This window comes from Sciurus carolinensis, chromosome 14 (genome assembly GCF_902686445.1).
Source record: "Sciurus carolinensis chromosome 14, mSciCar1.2, whole genome shotgun sequence".
NCBI classification, from domain to species: Eukaryota; Metazoa; Chordata; class Mammalia; order Rodentia; family Sciuridae; genus Sciurus; species Sciurus carolinensis.
This window is the reverse complement of record NC_062226.1, coordinates 21047988-21068541: the sequence shown is the minus strand read 5'-3', so window position 1 is coordinate 21068541 and position 20554 is coordinate 21047988. Positions and strand designations below refer to the sequence as shown.

At 43.6% G+C, this 20554-nt stretch overlaps 1 protein-coding gene across 1 annotated transcript in view; it reads left to right on the top strand.

Annotated features, from left to right (window-relative positions):
- Window positions 1-20554, top strand: part of Snx30 (sorting nexin family member 30) — a 110592-nt gene that overhangs the window by 42840 nt on the left and 47198 nt on the right. Inside the window, exons 2-3 of the mRNA XM_047524041.1 lie at window positions 5646-5837; window positions 16953-17063. Coding sequence (XP_047379997.1) covers window positions 5646-5837; window positions 16953-17063 — 303 coding nt within the window. The remainder of the gene's footprint in view (window positions 1-5645; window positions 5838-16952; window positions 17064-20554) is intronic.

The following is a 20554-nucleotide window of genomic DNA, read 5'->3' as shown; positions in this document are numbered from 1 at the left end:
TGAACTCTTCTCCTGCCTCAGCCTCCTGAATTGATGGGATTACAGGTGTGCACCACCACGCTGGGCCCATTTTCTACCTTTTAAGTAGTCTTGATAACCCTCAGCAACCTCATGGTGACTTGGGTTAAAGATGCCTCTTAGCTATTTTTTTCAGTTGTATTTCAATTAGACCAGTAGAAAATCTTGGAAGCTTTGGCATTTTGATGGCTCCCTATTCTGGTTTCCAGTGTTGATACTCCTCTGGTCACTGTGTTTCTTATTATTTTCCCCAATGTTTTTTCTCTCCCATTCTTAAACAAGTATCTGGAAGAAGGAAAAGAAGAGAAAGCAGAGACTTGTGATCAACTCACCAAGTTCATCTAGAAGTCTAGATTTATAATTTTTATGTGAGTGTGTAACATTCTGTCTTATTAATGTAACACAATCATTTCCTGGTTATTGAGCCTTTGGGATTTTTTCCAGGTTTCATTGTGTTCTTTGTTCTGTTATGAACACCATGAACACTTCTCCCCCACTTCTGTGCTGGGAATTGAACTTGAGGGGTATTTTACCACTGAGCTACATGCTCCTTCCCTTTTCTAAAATTTTCAGACAGGGTCTCACTAAGTTGAGGAGACTGGCCTTCAATTTGTAATCCTCTTGCCTCAGCCTCCAAAATCTGTGGGATTAGAGGTGCCCAGTGGTGCCCACCGTGCCCTGCATGAGTATGTTTGAATAGAACACTTTTGAGATTTTTTCCTTTGAGTTTATTCTCCAAAGTGATTTTAAGTTTTACTTTACAGAGCCAGGGTGCAGTAGCACACACCTGTAATCCCAGCAACTCAGGAGACTGAGGCAGGAGGATCACAAGTTCAAAGCCAGCAACAATCTAGCGAGGCCCTAATCAACTCAGTGAGTCCCTGTCTCAAAATAAAAAATAAAAAGGGCTGTGTATGTAGCTCAGTGGCTAAGTGCCCCTGAGTTCAATCCCTGGTACCAAAAAAACAAAGCAAAAATACCGCAAAAACTTTGCAGCAAAATCAACAATCAGGAGGATTCTGTTTGACGAGTGTAGGACACTGAATTCTTCAGGCATTTGCTGTGCACCCGGCACAAAGGTGAATCAGGGCAAGGCAGGCTGGTGCGTTGAGAGCTGCTGTTCTGCTTTTGGCTGTGAGGACGCCTCAAGAGGCTGCCAACTTCACAAATGAGGTGCCTATGCCTCCAATGGTATCAAAAAGAGAGATTTGATTATTTTAGGATAACTTGCTCTATTACATCCATACTGGCTCCTAATTCATACCACTCTTAGGCTCTTATGACCAAAACCTAAAGGAGAGAATTGGCATCTTGCAGCATTGGGTATTCTCACATGTTTATCAACTCTGCAGTTGTTACTCACCATAAGGGCTATTCTAGATATCTTTTGCCACCGTAAAAATTTTAAGGCGTCTTTGAGGCACAAATTATGATCTTAATGTAGTTTTTATCTCAGCAGCATGTATTATCTACTGTGAACCCAGCCCCATAGTTTATAAGGGGATGCAAGAATAAAACAAATATGTTTCATTTTGTACAAAAGTGTGTGAACGGTGATATAGCACCTAACCGTGTTCCAGTTACTTCCATTGACTCATTCAGTACCCACTCTATAAATGAGGAACCTGGGGCATAGATTAAGAATTTGCTGAAGTCACACTGCTAGTAAATAGTGGAATAAGACTAAAACTGGGCAGTGAGTTGTCGCTTCATAGATATTTATTGTTTACCTCCTATTGATGAGGAGTTGAATTGGGTCATTTCTAAGACTCTCATCCATTCACCAGGGGAAGTATAGTCTGCTTTTATGGCATGTACAGATTGATGGAGTCCAGACAGTCAATTGATAAATATATAATAAAATTTCAAATAGTGATAATTCCTGTAAAGAAAATAAAGGCCAGAGAAGGGACTAGAGAGTGATACAGGAATGCAGGGCTATTTTTAGAGTTTACGGGTGGAGATGTCCTCTCTGAATATGTGTCGTTGGAGCCAAAACCTATTTGAAAAGCAAAGAGGCAGCCTATGGGGATCAGAGCTAGAGCTAGAATGTTCCAAGTAGGGGGAGCAGCACATACCAAGGCCCTGAGGTCATGATGAACCAAGACAGTTCCACAGCCAGCAGGCAGGCCAGTCTGTCCAGAGCAGGAGGACCTGGGGTAAAAGTGTTTGGCCATGAGGTATGAGGGAAGGGCAGGGAACAGTGATGTTGGTGCTTGCAGACTGTGGGAGTTTGAACTTCCTTCTGAATGTCACGGAGTGTCTTTGGGAGTTGTGAGCAAAGGTGTTGATGTTTTGTTTCACATTTTTAAAAGAACACTCTGGCTGTGGTTTGGAGAGCTGACTGTAGGGTAACCAAAGGAAGGCAGGGGGCCGTTTTGTTAAGCCAAGTGGTTCCCTCACTTCCTGCGCTCTGTGACCACACGGTCATGAAGAAGGTGCTGCCCCAACCCACACCTGCTCCAGAGCCCAGCAGAGCCGCTGGGGCTGGAGGACGGCAGGGGTGGGGGTGGGGGGTGGAGAGACCTGGGGGGTGTAACTCACCTAATCCTGCCCATCCCCCTAAGACTTTCACGTTTCCCCTCCGTGCTTATTTCTTGTGGAGACTGTATCTTGAGAAAGTCATTTTGGAATAAACTTGTATTAAGACCTTAAGGAAAGATGTTAGCTTTCCCTGAATGGCTTTGAAAACAGGAGCTTCGTGTTTACCCGCAAGGATTTATGTCCTGAGAATAAAGCTGTAGGACACTATAGGGACTGGGGAAAAAGTCCCTCAAAAGAGGAAACTTTGGCAAGAAACCTGACCTGGGAACCAGGAATCTTGTTGAGCCTTTGGTATGCCAACACTAGCATCTGTACATTTGTGCAAGTTGCTTAGTCCTCTCGAGGCTGCTTCCTCACTGGTGGAGAAAATATCAGTTCTGCCCATCTCCAGAGGCTGCCACGGGTGCGGTGAAAGACGACCGGAAGCGCCGCGTGCAGATGTGCCTGGGCAGTCTGAGGTGACCGCATCGCTGCTCAGGAGACCGCAGGCATCTGTAGCTGGTGGGCTACTTCTATATGCGCGAGTGGTATTCCAAGGAACACTCTGGAACGAGGGCTGCCGGCAGTGTAGTCCCAGGAGGAACAGATCTGGACCGCATGAGGTCTGATTGACTGACTCTCCCCTCCCACCCGACTGGCCGAGGCTCTTCAGACCTGAAGCCTGGCTTTCCAGGAAGGTTATTGGCTGAGGTCACTAGGGCGAAGGTTAGGGGAGTCACTTAGAGTCGCGGCTGGACCTGGGGCTAGACTGAGATAGCCACGCAGCATGTGGATGAACCAGCAGTCACAGTCGGGAGACTGCGAGCGTTTGTGCCCTAGTTAGAAGTGTAAATCAATGAGTAAAACTGGACCCGGCTTCAGTACAGGTCCTCCGAAGCGCCGAGAAGGGAGTGCCTGGTGCTGCCGCGGGCAGGTCGGGGAGGCCCACCAGGAGGAGCATTCAGGAGACTCCTGTAAGATTGTGTGGAAAAAGGGAGGGAGGGCTTTTCACACAGAGATGGGAGGGTGGTTCTGGAGCTGGTGCCCAGGGGTGGTGGGAAGCCAGAGCCCAGGCCAGCTCGGAGAAAACCACTGTCTGAGCTGATGGGGGCTTATCGGAACAAAGATTTTGCTTTTGTTTCCGTTGCTATTCTGAGGCCCAGTGCCCTCCTGTTGATAAAATGTAAGCGTGGGTCCCTGCGGTGCCTGCACGGTGGCTTGTCTGAGGTCAGCGTTTAAATATTTATTGAAATGACAAAGACACCATGGTTATCTCAGAGGTCCAGAAAAGACCATGTCCCCTGCCAGATCCCGGGATGCTGGTGTGTCGCTGCACGCCCTGTGGTCTCAGCACCCTGAGAAAGCCGGCAGCCTGGCAGGTCTGCTGTACCAGGGGCCCACGGGGCTCCTGGCTCCTCTGTGGTCAGCCAGCTGAGGAGCAGTGGAGGGGGCGCTCCCCGGAGCACCTTCTGCGGAGATGCCGGTAATTACAAAAGAGTGGTTTTGTCATCGCATGAGTATGTGATTGAATGATCCGTGGTTAGTGGAGATGTGAGACAAAGGAAGGGGACTTTTTGCACTTTCTGTCCCCCGCCAAGCTGGGTGACGTTGCCCTTGATGCCAGGCCATGCTTTCCTCTGCCTCGTCTCATCCCTCTTCCCGGGTCCCCCTGAGCTGGAGCTTGTGGATGTGACTGCTGGGTGGCCCTCTTGTGTCCTGGGTGTCTCCTCACCTGGGAGCTGGGTTGCCTCCAGCGTACGGAGCTCCAAAAACAGAGAATACAGGGAAAGCACCTTGTCCCCAACCGTGGTCTGATGGCCCCCAGGTCACCATGGCCCTTTCCATGGTGTTGTGGCACTTCCTTGCCGTATTTCCTCAGTCTGTCTCCCAGTGATCCAGGGTGACCCTCAGAGGCCTCCACACTAGTGCTGGACAGGGCTCTGCTGTCATCAAACCTTAAAACCCAAAAGGGTAACTGTAAGGCTGCCCCTTTATACGTCACAGCCTTTTTTGGCTATTACAGGGACATAATTTATTGCAGTAGTCGTAGGCCTAAAGAGAGGGAGATTTATAGTTTTTAAAACTTTCCTTTTTCTTTCCTGGCATTTGCCTTTCTGACAGCCTCCCCTCCTTTAATCTTTTTTTATCGTGGGAAATTTTAATCATGCAGAAGAGGACAGATTGTGTAATGAACCTGCAAACACCAGCTTCAGCCGTCATTAACTCTTTATATCATTTATGTCCCTTTACCCAGTCACGAGTATTTTGAAGCAAATACCATTTGAAATATCATTTCATCCATAAATATTTCAGAATATATCCCTAGGACTGGGGATATAGCTCAGTTGGTAGAGTGCTTGCCTCGCATGCACAAGGCCCTGGGTTCAATCCCCAGCACTGCAGAAAAATTTTAAAAAGACAGTATTTCTAAAAGAAAAAGTCTTTGTAAAATCATGGCACTTCCATTATCATACCTAATGGTTCCTTAGTGTCGCCCGTATTCAACTGATCAGAATTCAGATTTCCTTCACTCATCTTGGAATCTCCTTCTTACATTTGTTGTATTACTGTGTTTCCTGTGTGTTGGTGTTATGTCCAGAGGTTCGTTCCGGATTCATATTGAATGTTTTTGGCACGCAGGCCTCCTGTAGGTGGCGTGGACTTCTTTCTAGTTGTCCCTTTGTGATGGATGATTGAGTTTTTAAGTGTGTTAAGTGTTTAAGAGGGCTCAGGCCTCTTAATGTTTACCTTGGCCCAGCTGGTGATCTAAAGAAAGAGGGAAAAAACCAAGTATAGTTTGCTTACTTGTTTCTCTGGCTAAGTCTGACTGTGGTGGGCAGTTACGTTCTCTGTCCCTGAACTATTCACTTGAACGGGAAGATAAATCCACATGACTTTGGTCCAGAATGCCACCATACTCTTTTTCTCTTGGTCATAAAAGATCTGTTTGCTCAAGAAACAGTAAGTAAGGAGAGACTCAGATTTTTGGAAAGTAGATTTTGTATTTTAAAGTTGTTACTTGGTTTGATGATACTGGCTACACTTGCTGAGGTTCTGTTGGGTGTTTTTCTTCTGTTTGTAAGGCAGTTCTTTTCTTCTTGTAGGATCTCATTTTGCCCAACGGTGGTACTCCAGCAGGCACCTCCAGTCCAGCTTCTTCGTCTTCTCTTCTAAACAGACTTCAACTTGACGATGACATTGATGGTGAGACCAGAGATCTCTTTGTCACGGTAGATGATCCCAAGAAGCACGTCTGTACCATGGAGACCTACATCACATACAGGATCACCACCAAAGTAGGTTCCTTTGTTTTTTGATGCTGAATGGAGTCTTGGGGAATTGGGGTCCCACCTCCATGACGTGCCTTTGCCATCACCTTCATCCTCCCTTGCTATAGCTTCATTCACCTTTATTACAGTTATGGGTGTGGTATCTGCTGAGAGTGGACGCATTAAGATTAAAAGGATCATGTACACATAGTCATTTTTTAAACCCTTAAGATGAGGGAGAATTTGTGACCAAGATCTTTTAACCCCTATACTCTCACTTATTTTCTATCATGATACTATTTAACGGGTTCATATTATATTACTCTTGAAATTTGGGAGTCACTGTATCTACCTCAACCTACGTTGAGACCCTGGTGACAATTTGGCCTAACTGAGGTGGAAGGTTGGGGACAAGGAGTAAGAGGACTGTCTGCTATGTTCCAGGCAAGTAGCGGGCAGGGTTGTGAGATTTAATTGATTAATTTTCACAGCAGTCCTGTCTATCTTTTAGCAATGGCATCTTGTCTGAGAACAGATAAGTAAGGAGGACCAGGGAAGACTCAGGCTTTTCTACTTTGTGTTTGGTCTTTAACATTGTTTCTTTCTTTCTTTTTTCTTTTAAAAGAATGTGTTTATATTGCTCATGTAATTTTTAAATTCTATTAAAGCTTCTGAAATTACCTAGAAATCTTTCTTTATAGTTGAGGAGCCTGAAGCAGAAAGTTTAAGTAGCTTGTTCAAGGTTACAGAATTGGTAAATGGGATTATAACTTGTAGGACTAGAAAGTCTATATTATTTATTTATTTATTTATTTCATATTTTTATTTTTTTAAATCCATATTCTTCACATAATTTCACTTATGAAAGAATAACCTTGTGGGGTGTGTGTGGCAGTGTGGGGACGGAGCCCAGGGCCCTCTGCCTGCTAGGCAGGTGCTCTACCACTGAGCTATACTTCTAGCCCTGGATTGTCTGTTGCTTTTGAAAATTATCTTTTGACTATTTGAAATCGTACTGAAATTCTAGGCTTGAAGCAGGGTTTCTTGACCTTGGTGTTATAGAGATCTTGGCCTGCACAACACTTGGTTTTGGAGGGTTGTCCTGGGTATTTAGCAGCATCCCTGGGCTCTGGCCTCTGGGTGCCAGTGGTTCCTTCCTCCCTCGCTATCAGCCTCCGTTTGTGACAACAAAAATATTCTCCAAACATTGCCAGATGTTCTCTGGGGAACAAACCTGCTCCCTACTTGAAAACTGCTGATCTAGATTATATTATTAGGAAGAAAAATCACATTATCACTTTGTATTTAGAATAAAAAAGTGTTTTGTCAGAAAACCATCTTATTTCTTGGTATTTCCCCTACCACAAACCACATAATGAAGAAAGACTTCTAGGTAATTTCAGATGCTTTAATAGAAGGAGTTGCCTTTGTGGCTGGTGTCAAGAAGAGCATGGATAACATTTCTTTTTTCATTGTAGAAGAAAATTTATTTTTTACTGTGAAAATTTAGTAGGTGCTGAAACTGTTTAAATTTTTTAGAAGGAAAAATAGGATGAAATATATTCAAATTTTGTTTTCTTCTTTTATTGGATGAAAAATGTTATATTTAAAAATTATATGATTAATATGAACACATTCATTAGAGAGAGGGAGGGAGGGAGAACAGTGTTGAAGACCAAATACAGAGTAGAAAACCCTGAGTCTTCCCTGATCCTTCTCACTTATCTGTTCTCATTCAGAGTTGCCATTGCTAAAACATGGTGTGTTCTTCTGATCTCTTTTCTTTTCATTCACATGTACACATGAACAGTTAGAATACACATTATTTCGATTTTGGTGTCTATCACTTTCTCGCTTTGTCTTCCATTGGACAGTATTTTTGAAGTCTCTTCCATATACATACAACAGTATCTAGCTTAGTCTTCCAGTCTCTGCCTAATTATTTATGCATTGATTAGGCAGTTATCTTTTCTCTATGGACGTGTAAGCCTTTCTCAGTTTTCTGAAGTTACTACCTGTGCTTTCTCACCTGGTTCACACTTGAAGATCTGTTTGCCCACATTGTCTTTCCTGATGACCACCCTAAGCAGGTGCTTACCTGTATTCCATGAAATGCAAAACCCGTTTTTCTTGAATTGCTGCTGTAAACAGCCAGGTGACAAGGTGACTGCCTTGCAGGTACAGCAACACTTGCTGACCTTGAGTTTCCACCACTACTTGATTCCTGTGCCTCGCTGCTCCCTCTCCCCAGAGTAGATCCTGCAGGGCTTCTCTTCACTGATTCATGGACTAGTCCACCTGCCACAACCCAACAGTCTTTCTTAGGCCTTTTCTCTTTCTTCCTTTCCTACCCTTTACCCTCCACGTTCTTATCTCTGTCCCTTTTCCTGGGATTATTTGATTTCCTGTAAGTGAGAAAATGAGAATAACCTTGTCCCATTTCCAGATCCACATTTTCACTTGGCTGGGGTGAACCTGGTGGGGAATTTTTACTTTTTTTTATTTTTTTAAATTTTTTTAATTAGAGCTTTATGCTTATACTTAGTAGTCAGATTCATCCCAGAAAACTCATACTTGCATAGAAACCAAATTCAGTTTATGATTCCCCCACCTCTTCCCTTGAATTTTACTTCTTACCATCCCTTCTTCTACTTCTAATCAGCATTGTCTGCTTTTCCTGTTTCTAAAAGCGACACCAGGTTTGTTGTCTTCAGGGTGCATTTGAGGGTTTCTTTCTGCAGGCCATGTGAATGGACACGTAGGGGGTGTGGGGAAGAGAGAGAGGGCACACAGGGACACAGGGTCCCACACCTGATCTCGGCCTAGGACCTGCACTCCTGCCGAAGTCCTCTGACCAGAGGATGAGGCCGTACACATGCTTGCTTTATTACTTGGAGGTTTTGACTCCCTAGTCCTAAATCAGGTTCTTTTTGACCACAGCTGAACAGTGTGCAGAGCTCTATTTGCCTGAGCTAAAATGAACCCAAGTCTGAGAGCTGATGTAGGCAAAGAACGCTTCACCAAAGCTATGCTGTTGGTGTTGGAGGCCAGCTAAGGCCCTCCCAAGGCAGGTGGCTCCTGGCTCTCTTCTCTACCAGCTCCTAAAAGGTAGCATCATATTAACTAATTTTTAGGTGGAAGGAGTGGGGGGAAGGAAAAAATAACAGAATGAATCAAACACCAAAAAATAAAATAAATAAATAATTATTCTCCATTTTTATGGCCAAAAAAAAATGAATGATTAAAAAAAAAGAAATAATTTTTGGATGCTGATCATGTGCTATTCTTTTTTGTAATAAAAACTATTCAATTATTATTTTACAAAAATAAAATATAGATATTTTTAGAAATATATAGTTTTAATAGAAAAATTAGAAGATGAAAGCTAAAAAAAAAAAAGACTACCTATAAGCTCAGCAGCCCAAAATAATCACTGATAACTTCTGTGCTATTTTTCTCTTATTTTATAAAAATGAGTATCTTGCCTGTGGAACTCCCTTAAGATGCTGCAGATGTGCTTCTCGGCTGGTGAGCACCAGTCAGCACGCTCCTAGGCCTCTGTTTATAAGGTGGCACTAGTGTTCAGTTGGGGGATCTGCCATCATTTATTTTGCACTAAGTGCTTTAAGTACATTATTAATCTTCTCACTCAGTGAAGTAGATATTGGTACTGTCCTTACTTTACAAATGAAACGGAGCCACAGAGACATTAAGAAAATTGATCAAAGACGTATCTAATATGTGGTGGAACTAGTGCTTAAGTCCAGGTTCCTTAATAATTGAGCTGTTTTCCAAAAGACATGATTTGCGCAATGGCGCAGCTCCCACCCAGCATAGTGGTGCAGAACAGTGGTCTGGCTGAAACAGTTGATGTAGACGTAAGATGCTAGTTTGAGGAGACAGAAAGGTGCCTCCAGCTGCCTTTAGAGACCATCCTCTGACCTTTGACCCTGTCACCTGTCAGTCACCACCAGCTTTTTTTTTTTTTAGATGTTGATAGACCTTTATTATTTATATGCGGTGCTGAGAATCGAACCCAGTGCCTCACACGTGCTAGGCAAGCTCTCCACCACTGAGCCACAATCCCAGCTCCACCACCAGCAGCTCTTATCCTCCAACCAGTTCCTCAGTGGTCAAGAGAGCCTAAATGCTGCTCAGAAGCCAGGCTGTGTATGAGAATCACAAAGTGGGCACTCGACCTAGTGACAAGGTCACGGGTGACTGGGGTGAGAGCAGTTCCGTTGGCATGGTGTAGAACCCAGTTGGCAGTGGTTTAGAGTGACTGAGAGTTGAGGAGGAGGGTATGTGAGTGTTGGTAGCTTGCTAGTGAACGCAAGAGTGAGCAATAGCTATGGGAGAGGCATGGGCTTGAGGGAGGGACGGCTGTGTGTGTGTGTGTGTGTGTGTGTGTGTGTGTGTGTGAAGGACAAAGGAGACTTAAGTGCCAAGTGGACAGTTTTGGTAGAGAAGGAGATGTCGGGCTGAAGATTGGCGTCTGGGATGGAAGGGGTAAGGAGACAGTGTTCTGAGCACAGAAGAGGGATTGGCCTCCGATGGGAGAGGCACACTTTTTCCGTTGTTCTTGGAAAAAGAAGGGAAGCCGTTTTGTGGCAGGAAGTTGAGGAGTTCTTTGCTTATAGCTGCAGTTTTCCCCATGAATAAATGACGAGATCTTCCCCTAAGAGAGGAGGAAGTTTGGAAGTTTTGAAAACTTTGACAGGCCTTTTAATAACCCACGTGGAGGTCAGGTGAGAGCCGGAGGGAGGTCCAGCTGTAGGGTCCAGCTGTGTGGCTCTGATCAGCAGTGGGCTGACAGCTGGGCCTGCTGAGGCGGGGAGTGGCCAGCTGAGGCTCTGCCTGAGCGGAAGCATGGACAGAGGGAGTGAGCATTTAGCAACGGAGAGTAAGGACCCAAAGTGACGGGCCATGGGTCCCGTGCTGAAGAAGGAAGGAAGGAAAGACAGGAAGCGACAGAAGGTCACGGGGGCTGAGAGAACAGGGTGTTGGGAGGTGGAAGAGCCTGAACCATAGGCCGTGCTGTTTAGGGCGGGAGACGTGATCAGCCTAGAGGCAGGTGTCATTTGAGGGGGCCACCTGGACTCGAGGCGCCCGGGTGACAGAAGGGCTTTGGAGGGGAAGCTGGAGAGCCAGGTGCTCGAGTCCTTGGGGAACTGAAGGGAGTTGGCCAGGCTGTGAGGAGGGTGGAGGACGTGTGCCCAGCGGGGTCCCCGGGCGGTGGAGCAGCTGGGCGGGAGGCAGGGGACAGCAGCAGCTCCTGGCCGGGGTGGGGGTGGAGTGTGGAGTGCCGGGAAGAGCAGCCCACAGGGACAGGGGGCTGCAGGGAGGCGGCATTCTCGGGACAGCCAGAGTTCGGCCCTTGAGTGGGTGGAAGAGCCACCTCCGCCCTGGAATGAGCGCTGCGGAGAGCCTGGCGGGAAGAGCTTGTCTCAGAAGGAAGCCTGGAGGAGGTGAGGGCGGTGGCCAGAAGTCTTCCCGTCATGGATCTCAGGTGTTCTCGGAGGGTGCTTGTTATTTGATAAGGGAGGAGGTCACCTTGGTGGGGGACAGGTGTCCCTGGCCATCCTCGGCTCTCGCTGTGGCCCGGACAGATGCCACTTGTGATGAAGATGCATCTCTGGAGGGAGGGCGTTGTGAATTTTGGATGGAGCGGACATCCTTTGGAATGGGCCACAGCTGCCAGGCATGTGAGCTCTTGGGGTGTGCGGGGAGGCCTTTAGTGGCAGGGTGACTAGGCCCAGGGTCTAGACTGATTAGATCTAGGTCTTCCAAAGTGCTGAACCTCCAAAGAAGAAAGAAAATGTCCAGGGATGCCAGAGATGAAGAAAGAGGTACTCATGCCAGCAATGGTACCGACAGTAAAAGCGAACCTCTTAGATTCTCTGACACTGTTGCTCAGGTATCTATTCTGACTTCAGGTATGTGACCCTGGCCTTGGGTCTTTGTTGGACAGCCTAGGTTGTAGACACACAATATGGAAGGACATAGATTACAATGACGCACTAGTTGTCTCTGGTCATGGAATTGTGGTTGTTCTGTTTTTTTTTTTTTTTCATTTTTATTGCTTTGTTAGCCATGAATATTAGAAAATAGACAGATAATTCTTTATTTTTCCTTAATTATATCCTGAATTTCACAGAGGAAAAATTTATTTCAAACTCATACTTGGAATTTTACTGATCTGCATATTTTATGAAGACTGTGAGTCATGCAACTGGGTTTCTCTCCAGAAATCCAGTGAGGTCTGTGGCCTAGTTTTAGCCAGCGTGTGGTGGGCATTGGGTCTGTTTGGCTAGCCTCAGACCTGGCTCTGCTGTTCCTCTCTGTCCTTGTTTTTCCTTTATCATTCTCCCTGACTTCTCTGTCATGTCATTTGATTATATTTTATATATCACTATGTCTTTTATAGAACAAGCTGCAGTAAAAATAAGTAAAAGAAATACTGGGTCAGAAAGCATGAGCATCCTATTCGTGGTGGTTTTTACCTATTGCTTTCTAAAGCATCAGGCAAGTTTTCCCTGCAGCATTAAATCCCCTGTGGTCCTAAAGTAGCTGTTAAAACCACAAACAGGGGCCAGGTTGTGGCTCAGTGGCAGAGCGCTTGCCTAGCACATGTGAGGCACTGGGTTCAATCCTCAGCACCACATAAAAATAAATAAACAAATTAAAGGTATCATGTCCATCTACAACTAAAAAAATATTTTAAAAAACCCATGAACATTATTTGGCTATAAAAATATTGTATAAGGATGATAAAATTTGAAAACAAGGACGAGTGTAAAGAGGAGTTTTCACTGTCAGTTCTAAACTTTTTTTCTGATCTTTCCTGTTTACATTTTTTTTTTTATTTTTACAGACTGCATTTTGATTAGTATGCACAAATGGGGTACAACTTTTCATTTCTGTGGTTGTACATAATGTAATTCACACCATTTGTGTGTATGTGGGACACAGGGTAATGATGTCTGTCTCAGTCCACTGCCTTTCCTTTCCCTACCCTGTCCCACCCCATTTCCCTCTACATAATCCAAAGTTCCTCCATTCTTCTCTTACTGCCTCCCCCACCTCCTCCCGTTACGTATCATCATCCACTTACCAGAGAAAACATTTAGCCTTTGGTTTTTTGGAATTGGCTTATCTCACTTAGCATGATATTTTCCAACTCCATCCATTTACCTGCAAATGCCATAGTTTTATTCTTCTTTATGGCTGAATAATATTCCATTGTGTAAATATACCACAGTTTCTTTATCCATTCATCAATTAAAGAGCATCTAGGTTGGTTCCACAATCTAGCTATTGTGAATTGAGCAGCTATAACATTGATGGGACTGCTTTACTGTGGTATGCCAATTTTAAGTCCTTTGGGTATAAACTGAGGAGTGGGATAGCTGGGTCAAATGGTGGGTTCCTATTTACATGTAAACACAAATAAAATAATAATGGATGTACAGTTAACCTGGTATCCTGCCGGTCTTCCTTAAAACTATGTTGAAGCATTATTGTTATTAAAAATGTCTTTACAAACATAATTACTGATAACCACAGAATAAATATACTGTAATTTTCTTATATTTTTAAAAAATTGTTGTGCCTTTAGGTTGCTTTGGTTCCTTTGCTGTTTGAAATGATATTGCAATGCAGATCATTACACAGATATATTTGCCACTTTTTTTTTTTTTTTTTTTTTTGAGACACAATCTAGGAATAGGTAACAGTAAATTCTTATAATAAAGAATATTCACTTTTCTACATTAGAAGCTTAACATCATCACTCTATAGGAATACTTCTTTGGTTATCTCTGGGCATCCCTGGCAATTTTTTGTTAGTTTTGTTATAGCCTTGCTGTGTTGCCCAGGCTGGCCTTGAACTCCTGGGCTCAAGTGATCCTCCAGCCTCAACCTCCCCAGTAGCTGGGACTATAGGTACATGCCACCACACCCAACCTCTCTGCTACTTTAAAAAAAAATTCTTTTCCAAACAGGGCATAATCATGCACATCTGTAATCCCAGTGGCTTGGGAAGTTGAGAGAGGAGGATTGTAAGTTTAAAGTCAGCCTCAGCAATTTAGTGAGACCCTGTCTCAAAATTTAAAAAAATGAAGGGCTGGAGATGTAACATGGTAAATTTCTCTTGGATTAAATTCCCAGCACCCAAACAAACAAAAAACCCCAAAACAAAACAACAGTATAACAACACAAAAACTTTTCCAGTGGTGAATTCCTAGCAGCATGATAACAGTGCTTAATGACATAAATATAAAAGAAAACCACAAAGAAGAGGATGCAGGTGAATATGTCTGTAACCTTCAGTGTCATGGCCTTTCTGTCGATGACACCAAAGCAGCTACCTTCAAGGGAAGGAACACAGGAAATCTACTTCGTGACAGTTGAAAAATCATCATCAAAAAAAAACCATTTAGAAATATGATAGGCAAATTGCCATGAAGAGCTCATACAAATGAAGAAGACCAAAAAAAATTAAAAAAAAAAAAAAGGAATGGGGGACCCTTGACAGCGGAAGGAAAGTATATGCCCAAGAAACATTTGAATATACGAATATAAATTGCTTTATTTATTTATTATCAATATTTTTTGGGTTCCGGGGATTGAGCTCAGGGGCACTTGACCACTGAGCCACACCCCCAGTCCTCTTTCATATTTTATTTAGAGACAGGGTCTCACTGAGTTGCTTAGCACCTTGCTTTTGCTGAGGCTGGCTTTGAACTCGTGATCCTCCTGCCTCAGTCACCCGAGCCGCTGGGATTACAGGTGCGTGCCACCTCTCGCCTGGCTGCTTTATTTTATTTGAAGCAGTGTGTTGATTAAAAATATGTATACTCTTTCATCCAGCAATTCTGTTTTTAGGAATTTATTTTAAGAGAATTACCATACAGTACCTCCTGATATTTACTGTAGCATTGTTTATTGTTCGAAAAGTTGGAAACAGAGGGGAGGGAAAGGAGAAATACTGGGGACTGATATTGGCTAAATTATTGTTATATTGTATACATGTACGAATATGTAAAAATCCCATTATGCACAACTGTAATGCACCAATAAAAACATGGGGGAAAAGTTAGAATCAACTTGAATGGGGATTTGGTTTAAAAATGGTATAGTTACTCAATGGAATACTATATGTCTGTTAAAAATGATTTTGTAGCTATGAATGGAAAGATTCATCTTGAATCGATGTCCAAGATGTATTGCAGTGATACAGAAAATGAATAAATGAGTAAATGTTCATAGAAAAATATGAAAATATATCAACCTAATGAAATATGGCCGATCCTTTAACTTTCCTTATTTCTCCTAATGTTTTAAAATAAGTATATACAGCCTGAATACATAATAAATAGAAGGAAAAAGAAAAAGGAGAAAGCCAGTTCCTCAACTGTGAAAGTGGTTGAAGCAAAACAAATCTTGTGTTTTATTATGCTACTTCTTGTAGTTATCAAATGTTAATTTCATAGAGTAGAAATGTTACATCAACTATAATTTATAAAATGTATTTGAAAAACATAAAGAGAAATGGGGAGTTGATCATGTAACATTTAGGAAGGAAAAAAAAAAAAAGAAAAAGAAAAAAGAAAAAAAAAAAAAAAGCCACAGGCTCCATCAATCCCATTGACAATGAAAATGAGTTACTTTCATTGGTCATTTTCCAAAATCTGCCTTTTGCGGGCTGACGCTCATTGAGTCCTCTGATAGTGCCTGGTGGCGGAGACCATGAGAGAGGCCCTAAAGACGGCCCTGTGGCTCTCTCCTTACTGTTGGGGAACTAGGCTCACGGAGGCCTGCTGGGGTCTCTGGGATCTGGCGTGGCGTGAGTGACAGGCAGCCTGTCCCCCATTTCCATCCTGCCATGCCTGAACAGTGACTTGGCCTTCGGGTTTAAGCACGGTTGCCTGCCCTCCTTCTATAGTTCTAATTCTCTGGGGGAGTCTTCTAATAATTCACAGATAGCTCAGTGGAATGGATTTCCCCACACCTTCCCACCTGATGTCCCCCACCATCGGGAAGCCTGTGCGTCATGGGTGCTTGCTGCTGCCTGGGACTTTGAAAAGACAGTCTAAGATCAAATCCTTCACCTTCAGGGTTTTGCTCAGACTGTGAGCCCGACTTCTGGGGAGGCCGAGATCATGATTTTCAATGCCAGAACTGTTCACAGCCATTTCTTTGATGGATGACTCTTCCTTATGTGCTTTAAAGATTTTCTTGGTGTCTTGGATTAAAACAGACTTTTGACTTGAAAGAGTGAATTTATAAAATGTAGCTTGAGCCATTTTTTATCTTGTACTTTAATTTCTGAGATCAATACCTGTTGGTACCCTCCTAGGAAAACGTGGCTTATCTGAGACACGATTGTAATTAATGAGTAAAAGTTTTGTTTTGATGTAAATCAACTTAATTTCCTTTAACTTTGGTTTTATTATTTAAAATGCTGTTTCATGTTTTAGAAAACTAAAAATTCAGGAAAGGAGATAAGGTTATTGATATTTCTCTCTGGTACACTGGTATTATGTTATTATAGCCTAGATACTTTCTTATGCATCAAAAATAGTGTACTTTCAGGGTCATGGTTCTGGCAGAAATGGCAGATTAAGCAAAACCTTTTCTGTTTTCCTCTAATCTGCCTCCTAAGTGAGCAGTGATCCATTATCTCCACTTTTTTATTTTCCCTTTGCCTTTGGCAAAGCCTGTCAGCACACTCAGCAGAAGGTGGAGACTTAATTTCTTTACACAGATTTGGAAATAGTTGCAATAGCCTAAATGGAATTATTCTGTGAAAAACATTCTGAGTTAAGCGTGGAGGAAATGAATCAAATGTTCGGAACAATTCTGAGGGGTATTTGAGTCCCATTTCCTGAGGGTAGGAAAAACAAAGACACAAAAGCCCCCAAGCTTTTTGCATTTTGCTTTCTAGCTCCTTGGATTTTTAACTGGCCTTGCAGCCCGCGTGGTGGTCGATGTTGGTAAACTCCGCCGCTGGCGGCTGGCCTGGTGGAAGGAGCGTGCGCTCTCCCAGTTTGGTTATCCTGAGAGCGCCTTTTCCCTCCCCTCCAGCCAAGACGTGCTTCTGTTCCCTTACGCTTATTTTTTCCATTCTCTTATTTGCAGAGTACTCGGGCCGAGTTCGACTTGCCAGAATATTCTGTTCGTCGAAGATACCAGGATTTTGACTGGTTGAGGAGCAAACTGGAGGAATCCCAGCCCACGCATCTCATTCCCGTAGGTAGTAAGTCAACGCAGCTTGTTCGCACTTTCCCCACGAGATCTGTACCCGAGCTGTGCGCTCAGCTCTCGCCCCTTCCATTCCCGGTACACTCGGCCACACCTCCGTGCCAGACTCACCGTCAAATGGACCTAAAACATACCCGATAGTGTATTTCACCTTTTCGGTTTTGATTTCCGATTGGCTGTGCAGTATGCCAGTTTCTCAGGTGGCGTGGAGTAGATCTTCACTCTCATGACAGTTTTTTTGAGGCGTGGAGAGTTCTGATTCTCACTTGCTGCCTCTTTACAAGTCCAAGCGTGGTAGCATGAGCCCTACCCCAGTTGGCTCTCCTCCCTCAGGGGCCGCTGTTCTTGAGGTTTGCGGGCTCCACCAGGTGAAGAATGACGCCTTAGGTTGTGGCTGGCTTCCTCAGGGAGCAGGAGGCGGGCACACAGTTGCTTCCAGCCACAGCTCTTCAATTGACAAAACAAACAAGGAAACCTATTTATTGAAGCTGCATAACATTTATCAGTTTACACCTGCACATTTTTCTTCCTTTTTTTATAGAACCAGAGAAAATGAAATTTCAAAGACTGATATATCACCTAGCATGCACAAGGCCCTGGGTTTGATTGCCAGCGCGGGCACACACACGCACACACACACACACATAAATCAGTATACATATCAAGTACTTTTCCAATTACTTTTTTTTTTGCGGTACTAGGGATTGAACCCCGGGCCTTGTGCATGCGAGGCAAGCGCTCTACCAACTGAGCTATATCCCCAGCCCTCCAATTACTTTTTAAAATGTAGAAATAATTAGACCCCAGAGATTTCTTTGGGTTTTGGAGGTCCTCTGCAGTTTGGGTCATAAAACTCTTTGGAGAGAGATTGATTTGTCCGGTAGCAAGATCCTTGTTTGAATAACTTGTTAGCGCTACCAGTTTCCTATCACCACCATATCTTCCAGCCTTCTCTCCCCGCGTGGCTGGAAGGGGCTGTATGTGTCAGGAACACACTGGCTCTGACGGTGGGAAAAGCCATGTGCTCTGGCTGGGGCAGAAATGATGGGACCGTTCTTTCCCAGAGCGGCTCCTCTTTTCCCACCAGGTGTCCCCTCGGCTCTCCAAGCTTGAGGTTTTCCTTTTCTGTCTTCTTATCACTTAAAAGTGTGCCTGAAAAGTGAACGATTGTTTTTAAACTGTTGGGGCTGTTTCTTAAAATAGAATCTTAACTTGGGAAAATTGGCAGCTAGTGAATCATTTTTAAAAATAAACTTTTTAAAAATTTCAGAACCATTTCAGAATTACAAAATTATTGTGAAGGCAGCAGAGAGTTCTCGTATATTCCACACCCAGTCTTGCTCATTGTTAACAGTTTATGTTCGTATAACACATTTTTTTGTCACCATTTACGAACCAAACATCATTATTGTTATTTTTAAACATTATTAACTAAAACTACTTGACTCAGAGTTCCTAGCTTGGCCTGGTGTCGTTTTTCTGCCCCAGGATCCCCCACAATACCACACACATGTCTCAGTCATGTCTCCTTAGGTTCTTTTTGGTTGTGACAGTTTCTCAAGCTTTCCTTGTTTTCTGATAACAGTTTTGAGGAGTGCTGGTGAGGTATTCTGTAGACGGTCCCTCAGGTGACCTTAGTCTAATGTTTTTTTGTGTGGTTAGACTGGGGTAATGTGTCCCAGAGAGGAAAACCACAGAGGTAAAGCGTCATTCCTCTTGTACTTTTCTCTGTTGTTAACCTGCACCACCCGCCTGGAGGTGCTGCTTGTTGACTTTCTCCATTGCAGTTTCTCTTGTTCTCTCCCTTTCTGCCCTGGGCCGGGGTTGGAAGGTGCTCTTTACTGGAGGGCCACAGTGTGCGCCCCCTCCTGGCGGCTAGTGCATTTGCCGCGGGGCGCTTGGGATCGAAGGTTAGAGAGCGACACCTACTGGTGGAACATAGTGGCACTCATCCATCGACCCTGAAGCGTGAAGCATAGATTGACAGCATGAGGGCCTCCAGAAGGCCTAGGTGCACGGTTTCTTGTAGTCTGGGTAGAAGCAGTTGAGCAGGAAGGTATTTTAGAAGCTGGAAGAAACTTAAAATTTCTTCATGAATTCTTGATACATATCTGAAGTGGAGGGAGATTTAATTTAGGAGAGAGTATCTCTGATTTAAATTTGAAAGTCAAACCAGAATAAAAACTTTTTTCCCTACCAAAAATCATTTTGCAGAAATTTTATGAGGAGGTGTCTGTCTGTTGTTAAGCATCAACCTTTCCTTTTCTCTTTTTTTTTCTTTTTTTTGGGGGGTATAAATTTTCGTTTTTCTGATTGTGCACGATGTAGATTCACACCATTTGTGTGATCATACATGTACTTAGGGTAATGATGTCTGTCTCATTCCACCATCTTTCATACCCCATCCTCTCCCCTCCCCTCCCTTCAAACCTTTCTTTTTCAGTACTGAGGATTGAACTCAGGGCCACTTAACCACTGAGCCACATGCCCAGCACCACACCCCACTTATTTTGGTGTTTTATTTAGAGACAGGTTCTCACTGAGTTGCTTAGTGCTTCTCTGTTGCTGAGGCTGACTTTGAACATGTGATCCTCTTGCCTCAGCCTCCTGAGCTATTGGGGTTACAGGTGTGCGCCAGTGCACCCAGCAAACATTGATTTTTTTGTTCATCTTTTTGCTAGGCCTGGGAGGAGACCTTGGAAAGGATCAGAGGGTGGGCTTGGAGCTATAATAAAGACAAAGGACCCCTGCCGGAGGGAACTTACTGTCAGATGGAGACCTAGTAAATATGCATTGCAATTATTGTTTGGATTTTTTCCTTCTTTTTAAAAACCAGCTTTATTGATATACAATTCATATATCATACCTTTCACTTATTTAAAATATACAATTTAAAGGCTTTTAGTATAATATTCAGAGTCTTGCCACCATCAGCAAATCAATTTTAGAGTGTTTTCATCACGCCAGAAAGAAACTTTGAACTGCGTAGCTCTTGATTCCAAACCCTGTATCTCCCCAGCCTCTTGTAACCTCACATCCACTTCTGTCTCTATAGAATTATCCCTTCTGGGCATTTCACAACAGTGGGTTGATAATAATAATAATGCACTATGACATTTTGTGACCAGGTTCTTTCTTTTACTTAGCATTTCGTGCTCAAGGTTGTGCATGTTACAACATCTATTTCTGCTTCATTCCTGTACTTTGTCCCCTCACCCTCCACGGACATTTCAGTTGTTTTGCTGTTGTGAATGCGATTACTGTGGACATTGATGTACGACTTTTTCTGCGGCCACGTGTTTGTTTTTCTTGGGTGGATACCCGGGACTGTAATTGCTAAATCGTAAGTAACTCTATATTCAATTTTTGAGGAACCGCCGGTCTGTGACAACATCATTTCACATTCCCGTGTGCAGCGCATGGAGTTGCAGTTTCTGCACGTCTTTGCCCACAGTGCTTGTCGTCTGTCTTCAATTGTG